The sequence below is a fragment of the Somniosus microcephalus genome, chromosome 8 (assembly GCF_052327205.1).
Source record: "Somniosus microcephalus isolate GS21.2 chromosome 8, FLI_Smic_1.0, whole genome shotgun sequence".
Taxonomy (NCBI): domain Eukaryota; kingdom Metazoa; phylum Chordata; class Chondrichthyes; order Squaliformes; family Somniosidae; genus Somniosus; species Somniosus microcephalus.
The window spans coordinates 2,934,434-2,956,334 of NC_140994.1; the positions used below are offsets into that span (position 1 = coordinate 2,934,434).

Below are 21,901 nucleotides of genomic sequence, written 5' to 3' on the forward strand. Positions count from 1 at the left end.
ACCCGGCCTGAAACCTGCTCCCAGTAAAACTCCCCCTCCCCACCCGGCCTGAAACCTGCTCCCAGTAAAACTCCCCCTCCCCACCCCGCCTGAAACCCGCTCCCAGTAAAACTCCCCCTCCCCTCCCCGCCTGAAACCTGCTCCCAGTAAAACTCCCCCTCCCCACACCGCCTGAAACCTGCTCCCAGTAAAACTCCCCCTCCCCACCCGGCCTGAAACCTGCTCCCAGTAAAACTCCCCCTCCCTGCCCCGCCTGAAACCCTCTCCCAGTAAAACTCCCCCTCCCCACCCGGCCTGAAACCTGCTCCCAGTAAAACTCCCCCTCCCCACCCCGCCTGAAACCCTCACCCAGTAAAACTCCCCCTCCCCACCCCACCTGAAACCTGCTCCCAGTAAAACTCCCCCTCCCCACACCGCCTGAAACCCTCTCCCAGTAAAACTCCCCCTCCCCACCCCACCTGAAACCCTCTCCCAGTAAAACTCCCCCTCCCCACACCGCCTGAAACCCTCTCCCAGTAAAACTCCCCCTCCCCACCCCACCTGAAACCCGCTCCCAGTAAAACTCCCCCTCCCCACCCCACCTGAAACCTGCTCCCAGTAAAACTCCCCCTCCCCACCCTGCCTGAAACCCGCTCCCAGTAAAACTCCCCCTCCCCACCCCGCCTGAAACCCTCTCCCAGTAAAACTCCCCCTCCCCACCCCGCCTGAAACCTGCTCCCAGTAAAACTCCCCCTCCCCTCCCCGCCTGAAACCCGCTCCCAGTAAAACTCCCCCTCCCCTCCCCGCCTGAAACCCTCTCCCAGTAAAACTCCCCCTCCCCACCCCGCCTGAAACCCGCTCCTAGTAAAACTCCCCCTCCCCACCCCGCCTGAAACCCGCACCCAGTAAAACTCCCCCTCCCCACCCCGCCTGAAACCCGCTCCTAGTAAAACTCCCCCTCCCCACCCCGCCGGAAACCCGCTCCCAGTAAAACTCCCCCTCCCCACCCCGCCTGAAACCCTCTCCCAGTAAAACTCCCCCTCCCCACCCCGCCTGAAACCCGCACCCAGTAAAACTCCCCCTCCCCTCCCCGCCTGAAACCCTCTCCCAGTAAAACTCCCCCTCCCCTCCCCGCCTGAAACCCTCTCCCAGTAAAACTCCCCCTCCCCACCCCGCCTGAAACCCGCACCCAGTAAAACTCCCCCTCCCCTACCCGCCTGAAACCCTCTCCCAGTAAAACTCCCCCTCCCCTCCCCGCCTGAAACCCGCTCCCAGTAAAACTCCCCCTCCCCACCCCGCCTGAAACCCGCTCCCAGTAAAACTCCCCCTCCCCACCCCGCCTGAAACCCTCTCCCAGTAAAACTCCCCCTCCCCACCCCGCCTGAAACCCGCTCCCAGTAAAACTCCCCCTCCCCACCCCGCCTGAAACCCGCTCCCAGTAAAACTCCCCCTCCCCTCCCCGCCTGAAACCCTCTCCCAGTAAAACTCCCCCTCCCCTCCCCGCCTGAAACCCTCTCCCAGTAAAACTCCCCCTCCCCACACCGCCTGAAACCCGCTCCCAGTAAAACTCCCCCTCCCCTCCCCGCCTGAAACCCGCTCCCAGTAAAACTCCCCCTCCCCTCCCTGCCTGAAACCCGCTCCCAGTAAAACTCCCCCTCCCCACCCCGCCTGAAACCCTCTCCCAGTAAAACTCCCCCTCCCCACCCCGCCTGAAACCCTCTCCCAGTAAAACTCCCCCTCCCCTCCCTGCCTGAAACCCGCTCCCAGTAAAACTCCCCCTCCCCACCCCGCCTGAAACCCGCTCCCAGTAAAACTCCCCCTCCCCTCCCCGCCTGAAACCCTCTCCCAGTAAAACTCCCCCTCCCCTCCCTGCCTGAAACCCGCTCCCAGTAAAACTCCCCCTCCCCTCCCCGCCTGAAACCCTCTCCCAGTAAAACTCCCCCTCCCCCTCCCCCGCCTGAAACCCTCTCCCAGTAAAACTCCCCCTCCCCACCCCGCCTGAAACCCGCTCCCAGTAAAACTCCCCCTCCCCTCCCCGCCTGAAACCCTCTCCCAGTAAAACTCCCCCTCCCCCTCCCCCGCCTGAAACCCTCTCCCAGTAAAACTCCCCCTCCCCTCCCCGCCTGAAACCCGCTCCCAGTAAAACTCCCCCTCCCCTCCCCGCCTGAAACCCGCTCCCAGTAAAACTCCCCCTCCCCACCCTGCCTGAAACCCTCTCCCAGTAAAACTCCCCCTCCCCTCCCCGCCTGAAACCCTCTCCCAGTAAAACTCCCCCTCCCCACCCTGCCTGAAACCCTCTCCCAGTAAAACTCCCCCTCCCCACCCCGCCTGAAACCCGCTCCCAGTAAAACTTCCCCTCCCCTCCCCGCCTGAAACCCGCTCCCAGTAAAACTCCCCCTCCCCTCCCCGCCTGAAACCCGCTCCCAGTAAAACTCCCCCTCCCCTCCCCGCCTGAAACCCTCTCCCAGTAAAACTCCCCCTCCCCTCCCCGCCTGAAACCCGCTCCCAGTAAAACTCCCCCTCCCCACCCTGCCTGAAACCCGCTCCCAGTAAAACTCCCCCTCCCCTCCCCGCCTGAAACCCTCTCCCAGTAAAACTCCCCCTCCCCTCCCCGCCTGAAACCCGCACCCAGTAAAACTCCCCCTCCCCACCCCGCCTGAAACCCACTCCCAGTAAAACTCCCCCTCCCCTCCCCGCCTGAAACCCGCACCCAGTAAAACTCCCCCTCCCCACCCCGCCTGAAACCCTCTCCCAGTAAAACTCCCCCTCCCCTCCCCGCCTGAAACCCGCTCCCAGTTAAACTCCCCCTCCCCACCCCGCCTGAAACCCGCTCCCAGTAAAACTCCCCCTCCCCTCCCCGCCTGAAACCCGCTCCCAGTAAAACTCCCCCTCCCCACACCGCCTGAAACCCGCTCCCAGTAAAACTCCCCCTCCCCTCCCCGCCTGAAACCCGCTCCCAGTAAAACTCCCCCTCCCCACACCGCCTGAAACCCGCTCCCAGTAAAACTCCCCCTCCCCACCCCGCCTGAAACCCGCTCCCAGTAAAACTCCCCCTCCCCACCCCGCCTGAAACCCGCTCCCAGTAAAACTCCCCCTCCCCACACCGCCTGAAACCCGCTCCCAGTAAAACTCCCCCTCCCCTCCCCGCCTGAAACCCTCTCCCAGTAAAACTCCCCCTCCCCACCCCGCCTGAAACCCGCTCCCAGTAAAACTCCCCCTCCCCACCCCGCCTGAAACCCTCTCCCAGTAAAACTCCCCCTCCCCTCCCCGCCTGAAACCCGCTCCCAGTAAAACTCCCCCTCCCCACCCCGCCTGAAACCCTCTCCCAGTAAAACTCCCCCTCCCCTCCCCGCCTGAAACCCGCTCCCAGTAAAACTCCCCCTCCCCTCCCTGCCTGAAACCCGCTCCCAGTAAAACTCCCCCTCCCCACCCCGCCTGAAACCCGCTCCCAGTAAAACTCCCCCTCCCCACCCCGCCTGAAACCCGCACCCAGTAAAACTCCCCCTCCCCACCCCGCCTGAAACCCGCTCCCAGTAAAACTCCCCCTCCCCACCCCGCCTGAAACCCGCTCCCAGTAAAACTCCCCCTCCCCACCCCGCCTGAAACCCGCTCCCAGTAAAACTCCCCCTCCCCACCCCGCCTGAAACCCGCTCCCAGTAAAACTTCCCCTCCCCTCCCCGCCTGAAACCCGCTCCCAGTAAAACTCCCCCTCCCCACACCGCCTGAAACCCACTCCCAGTAAAACTCCCCCTCCCCTCCCCGCCTGAAACCCACTCCCAGTAAAACTCCCCCTCCCCACCCCGCCTGAAACCCGCTCCCAGTAAAACTCCCCCTCCCCTCCCCGCCTGAAACCCGCTCCCAGTAAAACTCCCCCCTCCCCACCCCGCCTGAAACCCTCTCCCAGTAAAACTCCCCCTCCCCTCCCCGCCTGAAACCCTCTCCCAGTAAAACTCCCCCTCCCCACCCCGCCTGAAACCCTCTCCCAGTAAAACTCCCCCTCCCCTCCCCGCCTGAAACCCTCTCCCAGTAAAACTCCCCCTCCCCTCCCCGCCTGAAACCCACTCCCAGTAAAACTCCCCCTCCCCTCCCCCGCCTGAAACCCGCTCCCAGTAAAACTCCCCCTCCCCACCCCGCCTGAAACCCTCTCCCAGTAAAACTCCCCCTCCCCACCCCGCCTGAAACCCTCTCCCAGTAAAACTCCCCCTCCCCACCCCGCCTGAAACCCGCTCCCAGTAAAACTCCCCCTCCCCACCCCGCCTGAAACCCTCTCCCAGTAAAACTCCTCCTCCCCTCCCCGCCTGAAACCCACTCCCAGTAAAACTCCCCCTCCCCTCCCCGCCTGAAACCCACTCCCAGTAAAACTCCCCCTCCCCACCCCGCCTGAAACCCTCTCCCAGTAAAACTCCCCCTCCCCACCCCGCCTGAAACCCGCTCCCAGTAAAACTCCCCCTCCCCACCCCGCCTGAAACCCGCTCCCAGTAAAACTCCCCCTCCCCACCCCGCCTGAAACCCGCTCCCAGTAAAACTCCCCCTCCCCACCCCGCCTGAAACCCTCTCCCAGTAAAACTCCCCCTCCCCACCCCGCCTGAAACCCTCTCCCAGTAAAACTCCCCCTCCCCACCCCGCCTGAAACCCTCTCCCAGTAAAACTCCCCCTCCCCACCCCGCCTGAAACCCTCTCCCAGTAAAACTCCCCCTCCCCACCCCGCCTGAAACCCTCTCCCAGTAAAACTCCCCCTCCCCACACCGCCTGAAACCCGCTCCCAGTAAAACTCCCCCTCCCCACCCCGCCTGAAACCCGCTCCCAGTAAAACTCCCCCTCCCCACCCCGCCTGAAACCCTCTCCCAGTAAAACTCCCCCTCCCCACCCCACCTGAAACCCGCTCCCAGTAAAACTCCCCCTCCCCACCCCACCTGAAACCCGCTCCCAGTAAAACTCCCCCTCCCCTCCCCGCCTGAAACCCGCTCCCAGTAAAACTCCCCCTCCCCACCCCGCCTGAAACCCTCACCCAGTAAAACTCCCCCTCCCCACCCCGCCTGAAACCCTCTCCCAGTAAAACTCCCCCTCCCCACCCCGCCTGAAACCCTCTCCCAGTAAAACTCCCCCTCCCCTCCCCGCCTGAAACCCACTCCCAGTAAAACTCCCCCTCCCCTCCCCGCCTGAAACCCACTCCCAGTAAAACTCCCCCTCCCCTCCCCGCCTGAAACCCTCTCCCAGTAAAACTCCCCCTCCCCTCCCCGCCTGAAACCCACTCCCAGTAAAACTCCCCCTCCCCACCCCGCCTGAAACCCGCTCCCAGTAAAACTCCCCCTCCCCTCCCCGCCTGAAACCCGCTCCCAGTAAAACTCCCCCTCCCCACCCCGCCTGAAACCCGCTCCCAGTAAAACTCCCCCTCCCCTCCCCGCCTGAAACCCTCTCCCAGTAAAACTCCCCCTCCCCACCCCGCCTGAAACCCTCTCCCAGTAAAACTCCCCCTCCCCACCCCGCCTGAAACCCTCTCCCAGTAAAACTCCCCCTCCCCACCCCGCCTGAAACCTGCTCCCAGTAAAACTCCCCCTCCCCACCCCGCCTGAAACCCACTCCCAGTAAAACTCCCCCTCCCCACCCCGCCTGAAACCCACTCCCAGTAAAACTCCCCCTCCCCACCCCGCCTGAAACCCTCTCCCAGTAAAACTCCCCCTCCCCACACCGCCTGAAACCCACTCCCAGTAAAACTCCCCCTCCCCTCCCCGCCTGAAACCCACTCCCAGTAAAACTCCCCCTCCCCACCCCGCCTGAAACCCTCTCCCAGTAAAACTCCCCCTCCCCACCCCGCCTGAAACCCACTCCCAGTAAAACTCCCCCTCCCCACCCCGCCTGAAACCCGCTCCCAGTAAAACTCCCCCTCCCCTCCCCGCCTGAAACCCTCTCCCAGTAAAACTCCCCCTCCCCACCCCGCCTGAAACCCTCTCCCAGTAAAACTCCCCCTCCCCACCCCGCCTGAAACCCGCTCCCAGTAAAACTCCCCCTCCCCACCCCGCCTGAAACCCTCTCCCAGTAAAACTCCCCCTCCCCACCCCACCTGAAACCCGCTCCCAGTAAAACTCCCCCTCCCCACCCCGCCTGAAACCCACTCCAGTAAAACTCCCTCTCCCCACCCCACCTGAAACCCTCTCCCAGTAAAACTCCCCCTCCCCACCCCGCCTGAAACCCTCTCCCAGTAAAACTCCCCCTCCCCACCTCGCCTGAAACCCGCTCCCAGTAAAACTCCCCCTCCCCACCCCGCCTGAAACCCACTCCCAGTAAAACTCCCCCTCCCCACCCCGCCTGAAACCCTCTCCCAGTAAAACTCCCCCTCCCCACCCCGCCTGAAACCCTCTCCCAGTAAAACTCCCCCTCCCCACCTCGCCTGAAACCCGCTCCCAGTAAAACTCCCCCTCCCCACCCCGCCTGAAACCTGCTCCCAGTAAAACTCCCCCTCCCCTCCCCGCCTGAAACCCGCTCCCAGTAAAACTCCCCCTCCCCACCCCGCCTGAAACCCTCTCCCAGTAAAACTCCCCCTCCCCTCCCCGCCTGAAACCCTCTCCCAGTAAAACTCCCCCTCCCCACCCTGCCTGAAACCCTCTCCCAGTAAAACTCCCCCTCCCCACCCCGCCTGAAACCCTCTCCCAGTAAAACTCCCCCTCCCCACCCCGCCTGAAACCCTCTCCCAGTAAAACTCCCCCTCCCCACCTCGCCTGAAACCCGCTCCCAGTAAAACTCCCCCTCCCCACCCCGCCTGAAACCCACTCCCAGTAAAACTCCCCCTCCCCTCCCCGCCTGAAACCCGCTCCCAGTAAAACTCCCCCTCCCCACCCCGCCTGAAACCCTCTCCCAGTAAAACTCCCCCTCCCCTCCCCGCCTGAAACCCTCTCCCAGTAAAACTCCCCCTCCCCACCCTGCCTGAAACCCTCTCCCAGTAAAACTCCCCCTCCCCACCCCGCCTGAAACCCGCTCCCAGTAAAACTCCCCCTCCCCTCCCCGCCTGAAACCCTCTCCCAGTAAAACTCCCCCTCCCCACCCCGCCTGAAACCCGCTCCCAGTAAAACTCCCCCTCCCCACCCCGCCTGAAACCCGCTCCCAGTAAAACTCCCCTCCCCACCCCGCCTGAAACCCTCTCCCAGTAAAACTCCCCCTCCCCACCCCGCCTGAAACCCTCTCCCAGTAAAACTCCCCCTCCCCTCCCCGCCTGAAACCCTCTCCCAGTAAAACTCCCCCTCCCCTCCCCGCCTGAAACCCGCTCCCAGTAAAACTCCCCCTCCCCACCCCGCCTGAAACCCGCACCCAGTAAAACTCCCCCTCCCCTCCCCGCCTGAAACCCTCTCCCAGTAAAACTCCCCCTCCCCTCCCCGCCTGAAACCCGCACCCAGTAAAACTCCCCCTCCCCTCCCCGCCTGAAACCCGCACCCAGTAAAACTCCCCCCTCCCCTCCCCGCCTGAAACCCGCCCCCAGTAAAACTCCCCCTCCCCACCCAGCCTGAAACCCACTCCCAGTAAAACTCCCCCTCCCCACCCCGCCTGAAACCTGCTCCCAGTAAAACTCCCCCTCCCCACCCCGCCTGAAACCCGCTCCCAATAAAACTCCCCCTCCCCACCCCGCCTGAAACCTGCTCCCAGTAAAACTCCCCCTCCCCACCCCGCCTGAAACCCTCTCCCAGTAAAACTCCCCCTCCCCTCCCCGCCTGAAACCCGCTCCCAGTAAAACTCCCCCTCCCCACCCCGCCTGAAACCTGCTCCCAGTAAAACTCCCCCTCCCCACCCCGCCTGAAACCCGCTCCCAGTAAAACTCCCCCTCCCCACCCGGCCTGAAACCCGCTCCCAGTAAAACTCCCCCTCCCCCACCCCGCCTGAAACCTGCTCCCAGTAAAACTCCCCCTCCCCTCCCCGCCTGAAACCCTCTCCCAGTAAAACTCCCCCTCCCCACCCCGCCTGAAACCCGCTCCCAGTAAAACTCCCCCTCCCCACCCCGCCTGAAACCCGCTCCCAGTAAAACTCCCCCTCCCCACCCCGCCTGAAACCCTCTCCCAGTAAAACTCCCCCTCCCCTCCCCGCCTGAAACCCTCTCCCAGTAAAACTCCCCCTCCCCACCCCGCCTGAAACCCGCACCCAGTAAAACTCCCCCTCCCCTCCCCGCCTGAAACCCTCTCCCAGTAAAACTCCCCCTCCCCTCCCCGCCTGAAACCCTCTCCCAGTAAAACTCCCCCTCCCCACCCCGCCTGAAACCCTCTCCCAGTAAAACTCCCCCTCCCCACCCCGCCTGAAACCCTCTCCCAGTAAAACTCCCCCTCCCCTCCCCGCCTGAAACCCGCACCCAGTAAAACTCCCCCTCCCCACCCCGCCTGAAACCCTCTCCCAGTAAAACTCCCCCTCCCCTCCCCGCCTGAAACCCGCTCCCAGTAAAACTCCCCCTCCCCTCCCCGCCTGAAACCTGCTCCCAGTAAAACTCCCCCTCCCCTCCCCGCCTGAAACCTGCTCCCAGTAAAACTCCCCCTCCCCTCCCCCGCCTGAAACCCGCTCCCAGTAAAACTCCCCCTCCCCACCCCGCCTGAAACCCGCACCCAGTAAAACTCCCCCTCCCCACCCCACCTGAAACCCTCTCCCAGTAAAACTCCCCTCCCCACCCCGCCTGAAACCTGCTCCCAGTAAAACTCCCCCTCCCCACCCCGCCTGAAACCCGCACCCAGTAAAACTCCCCCTCCCCACCCCACCTGAAACCCGCTCCCAGTAAAACTCCCCCTCCCCACCCCGCCTGAAACCCTCTCCCAGTAAAACTCCCCCTCCCCACCCCGCCTGAAACCCGCTCCCAGTAAAACTCCCCTCCCCACCCCGCCTGAAACCTGCTCCCAGTAAAACTCCCCCTCCCCACCCCGCCTGAAACCCGCTCCCAGTAAAACTCCCCCTCCCCTCCCCGCCTGAAACCCTCTCCCAGTAAAACTCCCCCTCCCCTCCCCGCCTGAAACCCGCTCCCAGTAAAACTCCCCCTCCCCTCCCCGCCTGAAACCCGCTCCCAGTAAAACTCCCCCTCCCCACCCCGCCTGAAACCTGCTCCCAGTAAAACTCCCCCTCCCCTCCCCGCCTGAAACCCGCTCCCAGTAAAACTCCCCCTCCCCTCCCCGCCTGAAACCCGCTCCCAGTAAAACTCCCCCTCCCCTCCCCGCCTGAAACCCTCTCCCAGTAAAACTCCCCCTCCCCTCCCCGCCTGAAACCCGCTCCCAGTAAAACTCCCCCTCCCCACCCTGCCTGAAACCCACTCCCAGTAAAACTCCCCCTCCCCACCCCGCCTGAACCCTCACCCAGTAAAACTCCCCCTCCCCTCCCCCGCCATTTCTACGGCGCCTTTCACAACCTCTGGACGTTGCAAAGAGCTTTACAGCCAATGAAGTACTTTCAGAATAAAGGGGCACCCTTTTAAATTGGAAATTAGGAGGAATTTCTTCTGAGGGTCATGAATTTTTGGAATCCCCAGAGAGCTGTGGAGGCTGGGTCATTGATATATTTAAGGTGGAGATAGACAGATTGATGTGCCTCAATAATTCCGAGACTCGATGTTAGCGAAACAAAACAAGGCTTTTATTAACTTAGAAAGTAACACCTAAGAGAGAGAGGTATCTTCCTTCTGGAGACTGAGGCCAGACTGAGCTAGCTTACAAAAGGGGCCAGGTATGGGCGGAGCCCTACACACAGCACATTCCAGCACATTCCAATAAACAATACAATGAGGACTGGGGGAAGGGAGATGACACTGAAACCGACCACAGTCACAGGCAGTGATGAATGGAATATTTCATCACATTCACCCCTTCTATAGATTTAGTCTGTTCGGGGGTTTGATAGTCCTCTGCGACCGACGTGGCTGTTGTGGTGCCGCGGGTGTCGGCTGGGTGTCCCCGGTAGCCTCCTGGGTCTCTGCCGGGGGTGCCGCCAGGGTTGTTGAAGGGGTAGTTGGTGGGGGTGCCGTTGGTCGATGTTCTTCCGGGGGTGATGAAAGAGTAGTGGGTGGGTAAGAGTTGCTGTGATCGTTGTTGCTGCTATTGCCGTGGTTGTTGTCGATGCCGGCTGGGGCGACGTCTTTTATGGACACGGTGTCCTCCCTTCCGTCGGCGTGCCGGACATATGCGTATTGGGGGTTGGCGTGGAGTAGGTGTACTGGCTCCACGAGAGGGTCCGTCTTGTGGCCCCTCACATGCCTTCGCACGAACACCGGACCTGGGGTGGAGAGCCATGACGGCATGGATACGCCGGAGGTGGATTTCCGGGGAAAGACAAACATTCGTTCATGAGGCGTGGCATTAGTGGCCGTACACAATAGCGACCGTATCGAATGGAGCACATCCGAGAGGACTTCCTGCCAGCGGGAGATAGGGAGGCCCTTGGTCCTTAGAGCTAGAGTGACTGCTTTCCATACTGTCCCGTTCTCTCGCTCCACTTGGCCGTTACCCCGGGGGTTGTAGCTGGTGGTACGGCTCGTGGCGATCCCCTTGGACAGCATGTACTGGCGTAGCTCTTCACTCATGAAGGACGCCCCCCTATCCGTATGGATGTAGCTCGGCATACCGAACAGGCAGAACAGGCTGTTGAGGCATTTAATGACCGTGGCGCTGGTCATGTCTGGGCAGGGGAAGGCGAATGGGAACCGTGAGTATTCGTCCACAATGTTCAGGAAGTAAACATTGCGGTCGACGGACGGGAGGGGGCCCTTGAAATCTAAGCTGAGCCGCTCAAAGGGCCGTGTAGCTTTGATTAAGTGGGCTCTATCTGGGCGGTAGAACCGAGGCTTGCACTCAGCGCAAGTGCGGCAGTTCCTGGTCAGAGACCGAACTTCCTCAATCGAGTAGGGTAAGTTACGGGACTTTATGAAGTGGAACAGCTGCGTGACCCCTGGGTGGCAGAGGTCGTTGTGGAGGGTCTGTAGCCGATCCCCGGTGGCGCTGGCACACATCCCTCGTGAGAGGGCGTCAGGGGATTCGTTAAGGGCCCCTGGCCGGTAAATGATGTCGTACTCGAAGGTGGAGAGCTCGATCCGCCACCTAAGAATCTTATCATTTTTAATCTTCCCCCTCTGTTTATTATTGAACATAAACGCTACCGACCGCTGGTCGGTAAGTAGGGTGAAGCGTTTGCCGGCTAGGTAGTGGCGCCAGTGGCGCACTGCCTCCACGATGGCTTGGGCCTCCTTTTCCACGGAGGAGTGTCTGATCTCGGGCCCTTGGAGGGTCCTCGAGAAGAAAGCTACGGGCCGCCCCGCCTGGTTGAGGGTGGCCGCCAAGGCGAAGTCAGACGCATCACTTTCCACTTGAAATGGAGTGTTCTCGTCCACTGCCTGTAGCGTGGCCCGCTCAATATCCTGCTTAATGCTTTTGAACGCGGCGTGGGCCTCAGCAGAGAGCGGAAAAGAGGATGCTTTCAAGAGGGGGCGGGCTTTGTCGGAGTAGTTGGGGACCCATTGGGAATAATAAGAAAATAACCCCAGGCACCTTTTCAGGGCTTTGGGAGTGTTGGGCAGGGGCAGCTCCCGTAGGGGGCGCAATCGGTCGGGGTCTGGTCCGATTTCCCCATTCTCCACCACGCTGCCTAGTATGCAGAGGCACGTGGTGTTGAAAACGCCCTTGTCCTCGTTGTAGGTGAGGTTTAGTTTTTGTGCGGTTTCCAGGAACCTCTCGAGGTTCGAGTCGTGATCCTGCTGATTGTGGCCGCAGATGGTGACGTTGTCGAGGTAGGGGAAGGTTGCCTGCAAGTGGTGGTCATCGACCATGCGGTCCATCTCCCTCTGAAAGACCGAGACCCCATTCGTCACCCCAAAGGGGACTCTGAGGAATTGGTAGAGGCGTCCGTTCGCCTCGAAGGCGGTGTACGGGCGGTCCTCTGGTCTGATAGGGAGCTGGTGGTACGCTGACTTGAGGTCAATGGTGGAGAACACCCGGTATTGGGCGATTTGGTTCACCATTTCTGATATGCGGGGTAGCGGGTAGGCGTCTAGTTGGGTGTACCTGTTGATCGTTTGACTATAGTCGATCACCATCCGTTTCTTCTCGCTACCCCTTACCACTACCACACGGGCGCGCCACGGGCTGTTGCTGCGTTCAATAATGCGCTCTTTCAGGAGCCTGTCTACCTCGGTCGCGATAAACCGCCTGTCCTCCCAGCTGTACCTCCTGCTTTTGGTCGCTATTGGCCGGCAGTTAGGGGCAAGGTTCGCGAATAGCGAAGGCGGCTTTACCTTCAGGGTAGCCAGACCGCACACTGTGAGGGGCGGCTGGGACCCACCGTACTTGAGCGTGATGCTTTGGTGGTTGCACTGGAAATCCAGGCCCAAGATCACGCTCGCACATAGGTTCTTCATGATTAATACTTTAAAATTATCGTATACAGTTCCGTTAACGCCCAATTGCACCGTGCAGTAACCCAGAATGGTCGATGTCTGGGTTTTATCAGCCATAGAGATGGTACCCTGAGCAGGGACCACCTTTAGGGAGAGTTGTTGTGCCAGTTCAGGGTGGATAAAACTCTCCGTGCTTCCACTGTCAATTAAACATTTAACCCGGCACCCGTTTACCTCGATGTCCACCATTGATTTGGATAGCGGGTGCGGCCTGGTCTGGTCCACTGTGACCGATGCCACTGTAGGGCCCTGATCGATACAAGATGGCGTCCACGCTGTCTGCTCATAAGATGGCGGACCCCACGAGGTCGGGCAAGATGGCGTCCAAGATGGCCGCTCCCACGGCGCACACGCGGCGGTGGCGGGTTTTCCGGCGGTTGGTTTTCCGGCGGGGTTCCCTCTGCACACCTTCCCGAAGTGCCCCTTCTTACCGCACTTAAAGCAGGTGGTGCCTTTCGCCGGGCACAGGTTTCTGGTGTGTTTTGGCTGCCCGCAGAAGTAGCAGTTGGGTCCCTGACGCGTCGGGCTGCCGGGCGGGGAAGATGCCTTCCAAGATGGCGGCGCCCTCGGTGCACACGTGGCGGCGTGGACGGCGCGGGCTGAAGAGTAGGCGTCCGAGTTTCTCTGGGCCACATCCAGGGATCGCGCGGTGTCCGCAGCCTGTTTCAGGTCCAACCCTGTTTTTTCCAGCAGTCTTTGCCTGTGATAAAGGCATCGCGAACAAGCTCGTCAGTGTACACTGCGGCTTTTACATCTCGGCACTTGCAGTCTTTGCCAAGCATTTTCAGGGTGCTTAGGAACTCCTCCACCGATTCCCCAGGTCGCTGTGCGCGAGTAGCGAGCAGATGCCTAGCATACACCTCATTCGTAGGCTGCTGGTAATGCGTCTTTAAGATGTCGCAGGCGGCCAGGTACGTATCGGCGTCTTGGATGAGGGGGTAAACCCGGTGGCTTACCCAATTCCGCAGAATTCCGAGTCTCATCCTCGCAGCGTCCGTAGCGTCTTTGACGGCTGTGGAATTGTCCAGGAAGAATTCCATACACTCAAACCAGTGTCCGAAGCGTGCTGATGTGTCCGGAGCATGTTGATCCAAATCCAAACGTTCGGGTTTCAGGAGTTGATCCATAGTGTTGAAAAATAAGTTAATAAAATTGATGTGCCTCAATAATTCCGAGACTCGATGTTAGCGAAACAAAACAAGGCTTTTATTAACTTAGAAAGTAACACGTAAGAGAGAGAGGTATCTTCCTTCTGGAGACTGAGGCCAGACTGAGCTAGCTTACAAAAGGGGCCAGGTATGGGCGGAGCCCTACACACAGCACATTCCAGCACATTCCAATAAACAATACAATGAGGACTGGGGGAAGGGAGATGACACTGAAACCGACCACAGTCACAGGCAGTGATGAATGGAATATTTCATCACACAGATTTTTGAAAGGTAAGGGAGTCGAGGGTTATGGGGAGCGGGCAGGGAAGTGGAGTTGAGGCCAAGATCAGATCAGCCATGATATTGAATGGCGGAGCAGGCTCGAGAGGCCGAATGACCTACTCCTTCTCCTATGTCCTATGTAGTGCAGTCACTGTTGTAATGTAGGAAACGCAGCAGCCAATTTGTGCACAGCAAGCTCCCACAAACAGCAATGTGATAATGACCAGTAAGTCTGTTTTGTGACGATGCTTGAGGGATAAATATTAGCCAGGACACCAGGGATAACTCCCCGGCTCTTCTTCAAATAGTGGCCATGGGATCTTTTACGCCCACCTGAGGACAGACGTGGCCTCAGTTTAACGTCTCATTCGAAAGACGCAACCTCCGACAGTGCGGCGCTCCCTCAGTACTGCCCCTCCGACAGTGCAGTGCTCCCTCAGTACTGCCCCTCCGACAGTGCGGCGCTCCCTCAGTACTGCCCCTCTGACAGTGCAGCTCTCCCTCAGTACTGCCCCTCCGACAGTGCGGCGCTCCCTCAGTACCGTCCCTCCGACAGTACAGCTCTCCCTCAGTACTGACCCTCCGACAGTGCAGCACTCCCTCAGTACTGACCCTCCGACAGTGCAGCGCTCCCTCAGTACTGACCCTCCGACAGTGCAGCGCTCCCTCAGTACCGCCCCTCCGGCAGTGCGGCGCTCCCTCAGTACTGCCCCTCCGACAGTGCAGCTCTCCCTCAGTACTGCCCCTCCGACAGTGCAGCGCTCCCTCAGTACTGCCCCTCCGACAGTGCAGCGCTCCCTCAGTACTGCCCCTCCAACAGTGCGGCGCTCCCTCAGTACTGCCCCTCCGACAGTGCGGCGCTCCCTCAGTACTGCCCCTCCGACAGTGCAGCGCTCCCTCAGTACTGCCCCTCCGACAGTGCAGCGCTCCCTCAGTACTGCCCCTCCGACAGTGCAGCGCTCCCTCAGTACTGCGCTGGGAGTGTCAGCCTGGATTATGGGCTCAAGTCTCTGGAGCGGGACCTTCTGACTCAGAGGTGAGAGTGCTACTCACTGCGCCATGGCTGACACCCCATGGTGAAAAGATTCCGGTCCCCAGGACTGACAGCCTTGTGGGAAAAATTCCCAGAAGAAACATTTGAGAGATCCAACACAGTAAGACGGAGCTGCTCGGTGCGGTTTGATTGTTTTTTAATCTTACCACGCAGTATTGTTTCCCTGTCCCCAGCAGACCTGCTGACACGTAGTCCCCACTGTGTAGGTCCAAGAGTGTGGTCACATCGTTTTGCTCTGATGGGTTGTAAATATGTACTGAACCCTGAGGGCAAAAGGAACACATAGGCTGTATTTTACACATGCACCGCAATAGAAATGGCTACATCATCATCACCAGAACCAGCCTTCCCCGTCTACACTCATCAACACACTGATACTGTTCCCTCAGTTCATAAATCCAGATCATTACAACAACCTGCATTTATATAGCACTTTTAACACAGTAAAACATCCCAAGGTGCTTCACAGGACTATAATCAAACCAAGTTTGACACTGAGCCACATAAGGAGATATTAGGATACCTTGGTCAAAGAGGTCGGTTTTAAGGAGCATCTTAAAGGAGGAGAGAGAGGCAGAGAGGTTTAGGGAGGGAATTCCAGAGCTTGGGGCCCAGGCAGCTGAAGGCACGGCCGCCAATGGTGGAGCGATTAAAATCTCGGAGGGTTGTAGGGCTGGAGGAAGTTACAGAGATAGGGAGGGGCGAGGTTGGAAAGCAAGGATGAGAATTTAAAATTGAGGGGTTTTAAATACATTCCATGTATGAGTAAGAGCAGCCCCAACACGGAATCTCGTGGAACAGCATTTAGCATGTGTTTCCGCTCCATGGAAATTCCTTCTTTCCTATATCCTCCTCCTGTACATATATCCACTTTGTGTTACTGCACCAGGGATGCTCTGCTACCACTATCCTCTTGTGTGAGACACTACTAGGTGAATTCATAGTTGAGGCAATAGTCTCCTAGGAAGGGGCATTGCTTAATCATTGAATCATACTGCACGGAAGGAGGCCATTCGGCCCATCGTATCTGTGCTGGCTTAATATCAGCAGTGCTTCAGATCAGAAGGTGTTTTTAGAGCTGTCTATGAGATGAACGCCCCAGTGAGCCCGACCAAGACAGTGTAGATGGGGCGGTGAGGGGAGAGGGGAATAAATGAGCTCTTTGTTTCCATGTGTATTACTGGGGGCGCTGGGCTGGAGCACAAACTATCGGCATCATTAGCCCCGTGGACTAATGGTCACACACCTCAAGGGAAGTGCTTACTGATGGATTACAGTGTTAGGAATCACTAATGGAGACTACTGGGAAATATAGGCCAGGAAGATCTCTGCTTCAGTCTTCAGTCTGTGCTGGTCACACACAGGATAGTGATGGAAGGGTACAAATAGCACTATCTCTGTAACCGCCTCCAGCCCCACTATCCTCCGAGATCTCTGCACTTCTCCAATTCTGACCTCTTGCGCATCTCTGATTTTAATCACTCAACCATTGGCGGCCGTGCCTTCAGCTGCCTAGGCCCTACGTGTTGGAATTCCCTCCCTCAACCTCTCTGCGCTCTACCTCTCTTTCCTCCTTTAAGACGCTCCTTAAAATCTACCACGTTGACCAACCTGTCCTAATTTCTCCTTATGTGGCTCGGTGTCAAATTTTGTTTTACAATGCTGTGCCTTGGGATGTTGTACTACGTTAAAGGTGCTATATAAATGCAAGTTGCTATTGTTGTTGGTATCCCTAAGCTGGAGGGTGGGGAGAAAAGAAAATAGCCATGGTTCTCACTCCTGATCACCACCCGGTGACCCTTGCTGGAAACAGTCTATGCCTGGGTGCTGGGTGAGGACAGGTGCTGGAAACAGTCCATGCCTGGGTGCTGGGTGAGGACAGGTGCTGGAAACAGTCCATGCCTGGGTGCTGGGTGAGGACAGGTGCTGGAAACAGTCCATGCCTGGGTGCTGGGTGAGGACAGTCCATGCCTGGGTGCTGGGTGAGGACAGGTGCTGGAAACAGTCCATGCCTGGGTGCTGGATGAGGACAGGTGCTGGAAACAGTCCATGCCTGGGTGCTGGAAACAGTCCATGCCTGGGTGCTGGATGAGGACAGGAATAGGTCCAGCTGTGATGCCCTTCATGGTCTAATATCCCGTGGCTATTCACTAATTAGGCTAATATATGAAGAGCAGCCGTTTGGACAGGATACCCGCAGGCAACCACTACCCATGGAGCCTCACCCCAGCATGAATGAACGGCTTCTACGGGAGGGAATTAAAACTGAAGTCAACTAAACGTAACACACTGACAGATAAGTATAGGGCCGTGAAGTTACAGTCTCCGCTGAAACCAAACAGGAAGGAAATGCTAATCTAAAAGGTTGTTTGCAATGCAAAGTTCTTTAATGATGCGCGAGTCCCATCCAGTCAGACCCTCTGCAGCCTGGAGCTGATCATTTTTTACCTCATCTGTAGCAACGAGCAGCAATTTGTAGTCTGCCGAGAATGTAATGTTCCTGATTGGCGTCCCTGCTGACCAGCATTCCTCCATCTCCACTATGTGGGGTTTAACCTTGATACAGTAGAGTGTTCCATCCTGAGGAATACATCACACTCAGTTACCAGCATACAGACAGAGTCACACAAGTCTTTAATCCCACACACGGGCATACAAACAATGTATGTTTGTGATCTCATACATGGCTAATGCACACATACATGTGAGAAGCTATGCATGTGCTTAATGTCGCAAGTACACACGTGCACACACTCATTGATGTGCTCAATGTCGCACACACGCACATGCTCAGTCTCACACACACCATGATGACTTGTACTGACAGATCATCTTTAATGTAGCAATGGATCACAATGCTGCACTGAGGGAGGGATTGGACACCGAGCAGGAATGGCACAAGAGTTAAACCAGGTCATCAGAGGCCAGGTTGAAGAGTTACATTTTGAGGAGATCTGGGTAAGGAAATTTGGAGATTTTAGGAACAGACATGCAAATAGATTTTTCTTTCAATTCATTCTCGGGATGTGACCATCACCGGACAGTCCCATCCCTAGTTACCCAGAGAAAGTGGGCTGCCTTCTTGAACCGCTGCAGTCCTTGTTACTGTTTGTAGCGGTTTGATACAACTTGCTAGGCCACTACAGTGTCACCCACGTTGGTGTAGGACTGGAGTCACATACAGGCCCAGACTGAGTAAGGACGTCAGGTTTCCTTCCCTAAAGGAGATCAGTGAACCAGTTGGGTTTTTACGACAATCCGACAGTTTCATGGTCACTTTTACTGAGACCAGCTTTTTATTTCCAGATTTTTAAACTGAATTCAAATTCTCAAACTGCCAACAGTGAGATTTCAACTCGCGTTCTTTGGATCACACACATGCTCTGTCAAATATGCTCTGTCAAACATGCCCTGTCAAACAAACACCCATTCAGTCATACACATAGATGACACCTGTCGTTTTACCTCCTGCAAAAATATTTCAACATCCTAACTCTGAAACAAACAGGCACTGAGAACCACCCCAGGCCTCCACACACCAACTCTAACCAACCCAGGCCCCCACACCAACTCTAACCAACCCGGGCCCCCACACACCAACTCTAACCAACCCAGGCTGCCGCACACCAACTCTAACCAACCCGGGCCCCCACACACCAACTCTAACCAACCCAGTCCCAAACACCAACTCTAACCAACCCAGGCCCCCACACCAACTCTAACCAACCCGGGCCCCCACACACCAACTCTAACCAACCCAGGCCCCCACTCACCAACTCTAACCAACCCAGGCCCCCACACACCAACTCTAACCAACCCAGGCTGCCGCACACCAACTCTAACCAACCCAGGCCCCAACACACCAACTCTAACCAACCCGGGCCCCCACACACCAACTCTAACCAACCCGGGCCCCCACACACCAACTCTAACCAACCCCGGCCCCCACACACCAACTCTAACCAACCCAGGCCCCCACACACCAAATCTAACCAACCCAGGCCCCCACACACAAACTCTAACCAACCCGGGCCCCGACACACCAACTCTAACCAACCCGGGCCCCCACACACCAACTCTAACCAACCCGGGCCCCCACACACCAACTCTAACCAACCCGGGCCCCCACACACCAACTCTAACCAACCCAGTCCCAAACACCAACTCTAACCAACCCGGGCCCCCACACACCAACTCTAACCAACCCGGGCCCCCACACACCAACTCTAACCAACCCAGTCCCAAACACCAACTCTAACCAACCCGGGCCCCCACACACCAACTCTAACCAACCCGGGCCCAAACACCAACTCTAACCAACCCAGTCCCAAACACCAACTCTAACCAACCCGGGCCCAAACACTAACTCTAACCAAACCGGACCCAAACACTAACTCTAACCAACCCGGGCCCAAACACCAACTCTAACCAACCCGGGCCCCAAACACCAACTCTAACCAACCCGGCCCAAACACTAACTCTAACCAACCCGGGCCCAAACACCAACTCTAACCAACCCGGGCCCCCACACACCAACTCTAACCAACCCAGTCCCAAACACTAACTCTAACCAACCCAGGCCCCCACACACCAACTCTAACTAACCCAGTCCCAAACACTAACTCTAACCAACCCAGGCCCCCACACACCAACTCTAACCAACCCGGGCCCCCACACACCAACTCTAACCAACCCGAACCAAACACTAACTCTAACCAGCCCAGTCCCAAATACCAACTCTAACCAACCCGGGCCCCCACACACCAACTCTAACCAACCCGGGCCCAAAAACCAACTCTAACCAACCCAGGCCCCCACACACCAACTCTAACCAACCCGGGCCCCCACACACCAACTCTAACCAACCCGGGCCCCCACACACCAACTCTAACCAACCCGGGCCCCCACACACCAACTCTAACCAACCCGGGCCCCCAAACACCAACTCTAACCAACCCCGGCCCCCACACACCAACTCTAACCAACCCCGGCCCCCACACACCAACTCTAACCAACCCGGGCCCCCACACACCAAATCTAACCAACCCGGGCCCCCAAACACCAACTCTAACCAACCCAGGCCCCCACACACCAACTCTAACCAACCCAGGCCCCCACACACCAACTCTAACCAACCCAGGCCCCCACACACCAACTCTAACCAACCCAGGCCCCACACACCAACTCTAACCAACCCGGGCCCCCACACACCAACTCTAACCAACCCAGGCCCAAACACTAACTCTAACCAACCCGGGCCCAAAAACTAACTCTAACCAACCCAGGCCCAAACACTAACTCTAACCAACCTGGGCCCAAATACTAACTCTGACCAACCCAGTCCCAAACACTAACTCTAACCAACCCAGGCCCACGCACCAACTCTAACCAACCCGGACCCAAACACTAACTCTAACCAACCCGGCCCAAACACCAACTCTAACCAACCCGGGCCCAAACACCAACTCTAACCAACCCGGGCCCAAACACTAACTCTAACCAACCCAGGCCCCCACACACTAACTCTAACCAACCCAGTCCCAAACACTAACTCTAACCAGCCCGGGCCCACACACCAACTCCAACCAACCCGGACCCAAACACTAACTCTAACCAACCCGGCCCAAACACCAACTCTAACCAACCCGGCCCAAACACCAACTCTAACCAACCCGGGCCCAAACACTAACTCTAACCAACCCAGGCCCAAACACTAACTCTAACCAACCCAGTCCCAAACACTAACTCTAACCAACCCGGGCCCAAACACCAACTCTAACCAACCCAGGCCCCAAACACTAACTCTAACCAACCCGGGCCCAAACACTAACTCTAACCAACCCAGTCCCAAACACCAACTCTAACCAACCCGGGCCCAAACACTAACTCTAACCAACCCAGGCTGAAACACCATCTCTAACCAACCCAGGCCCAAACACCAACTCTAACCAACCCGGGCCCAAACACTAACTCTAACCAACCCGGGCCCAAACACTAACTCTAACCAACCCGGGCCCAAACACTAACTCTAACCAACCCGGGCCCAAACACTAACTCTAACCAACCCGGGCCCAAACACTAATTCTAGCCCCACTGGGTGCATTTTGTTTTTGTAAAATGACACTATTTGGAAGCAAGTACCATTCCCGCTGTAAACAGTCCCTTTGTGTGGAGTGCCAGGGTGTTCACTGCGCATGGCTTCAGCGTGGGATACACACTCAACGTAATCTTCGATGGTGACTGATCTGTCGGATTGGTGTCTAGGCAAAGGGGACAAGTACACAACAAGATTTCTTTATTTGGCACAGTAGGATAACAACAAACAGCGCGAAAAATACAAAGTAATCCCAGCAGTATGCGAACAGAGAAAAGGCAAGACTTCTGACAAAGGGTCTCAATCTATATTCCGGATGAGACATTAAACGGAGACCCTCTGTCTGTCCCAGTGACTTAGGTAGACATGAAAGACCCCATGGCACTATTCAGAGAATTCCTCCTGGTGCTGTCCAACATTCCTCCCTCAACCAACACACCCAAAGAACTAGTTAACTGATCATACATCTCATTTCTGTTTGTGGGATCTTGCTGAGCACAAAATGACTGCCATATTTGTCTATATATAACAATCATTGCACTTCAAAAATAATCCACATTATATGTCGTTTACGAGGTATGATGGGCACCTTATAAATACAAATCTCTGCTTCAAACGCTAAGCTGTCTGTTCACAGATGCAGGCGGACCAGCTGTCTATTCCCAGAATTTCCGGTATTCATTTCAGATTTGCGTGCTTCCAGTTTTTCTTGTTATGCCAGAAGTGTTAGGACGTTTGCTCTCTACACTGATGCGGGTGATGACTGCGAGTCCCAGGTCCATCTGATCAGCATCTCAGCAGCCACCCCGAAGAAAGTACTTAACAAGCAAGGGCCTTTGAGCGAATCTAGCATGCTCAGATCTCTCAATCATCAGCTCTCCCTGGAATACGTAACCTCCAGGAGGTGAATAAACCCCAGAGAAACTGCCAAGAGCAAACCTGGT

The 21,901-nt window shown here is 57.6% G+C and overlaps 1 protein-coding gene across 1 annotated transcript in view; it reads right to left on the bottom strand.

Moving 5' to 3' along the window:
• The window catches only part of cfap43 (cilia and flagella associated protein 43), a 261,004-nt gene that overhangs the window by 183,984 nt on the left and 55,119 nt on the right, over positions 1 to 21,901 (bottom strand). The window contains exons 7-9 of the mRNA XM_085996108.1: positions 21,005 to 21,123; positions 17,312 to 17,443; positions 15,010 to 15,126 (exon numbers count right to left, since the gene is read on the bottom strand). Of these exons, the coding sequence (XP_085852234.1) occupies positions 15,010 to 15,126; positions 17,312 to 17,443; positions 21,005 to 21,123 (368 nt within the window). The remainder of the gene's footprint in view (positions 1 to 15,009; positions 15,127 to 17,311; positions 17,444 to 21,004; positions 21,124 to 21,901) is intronic.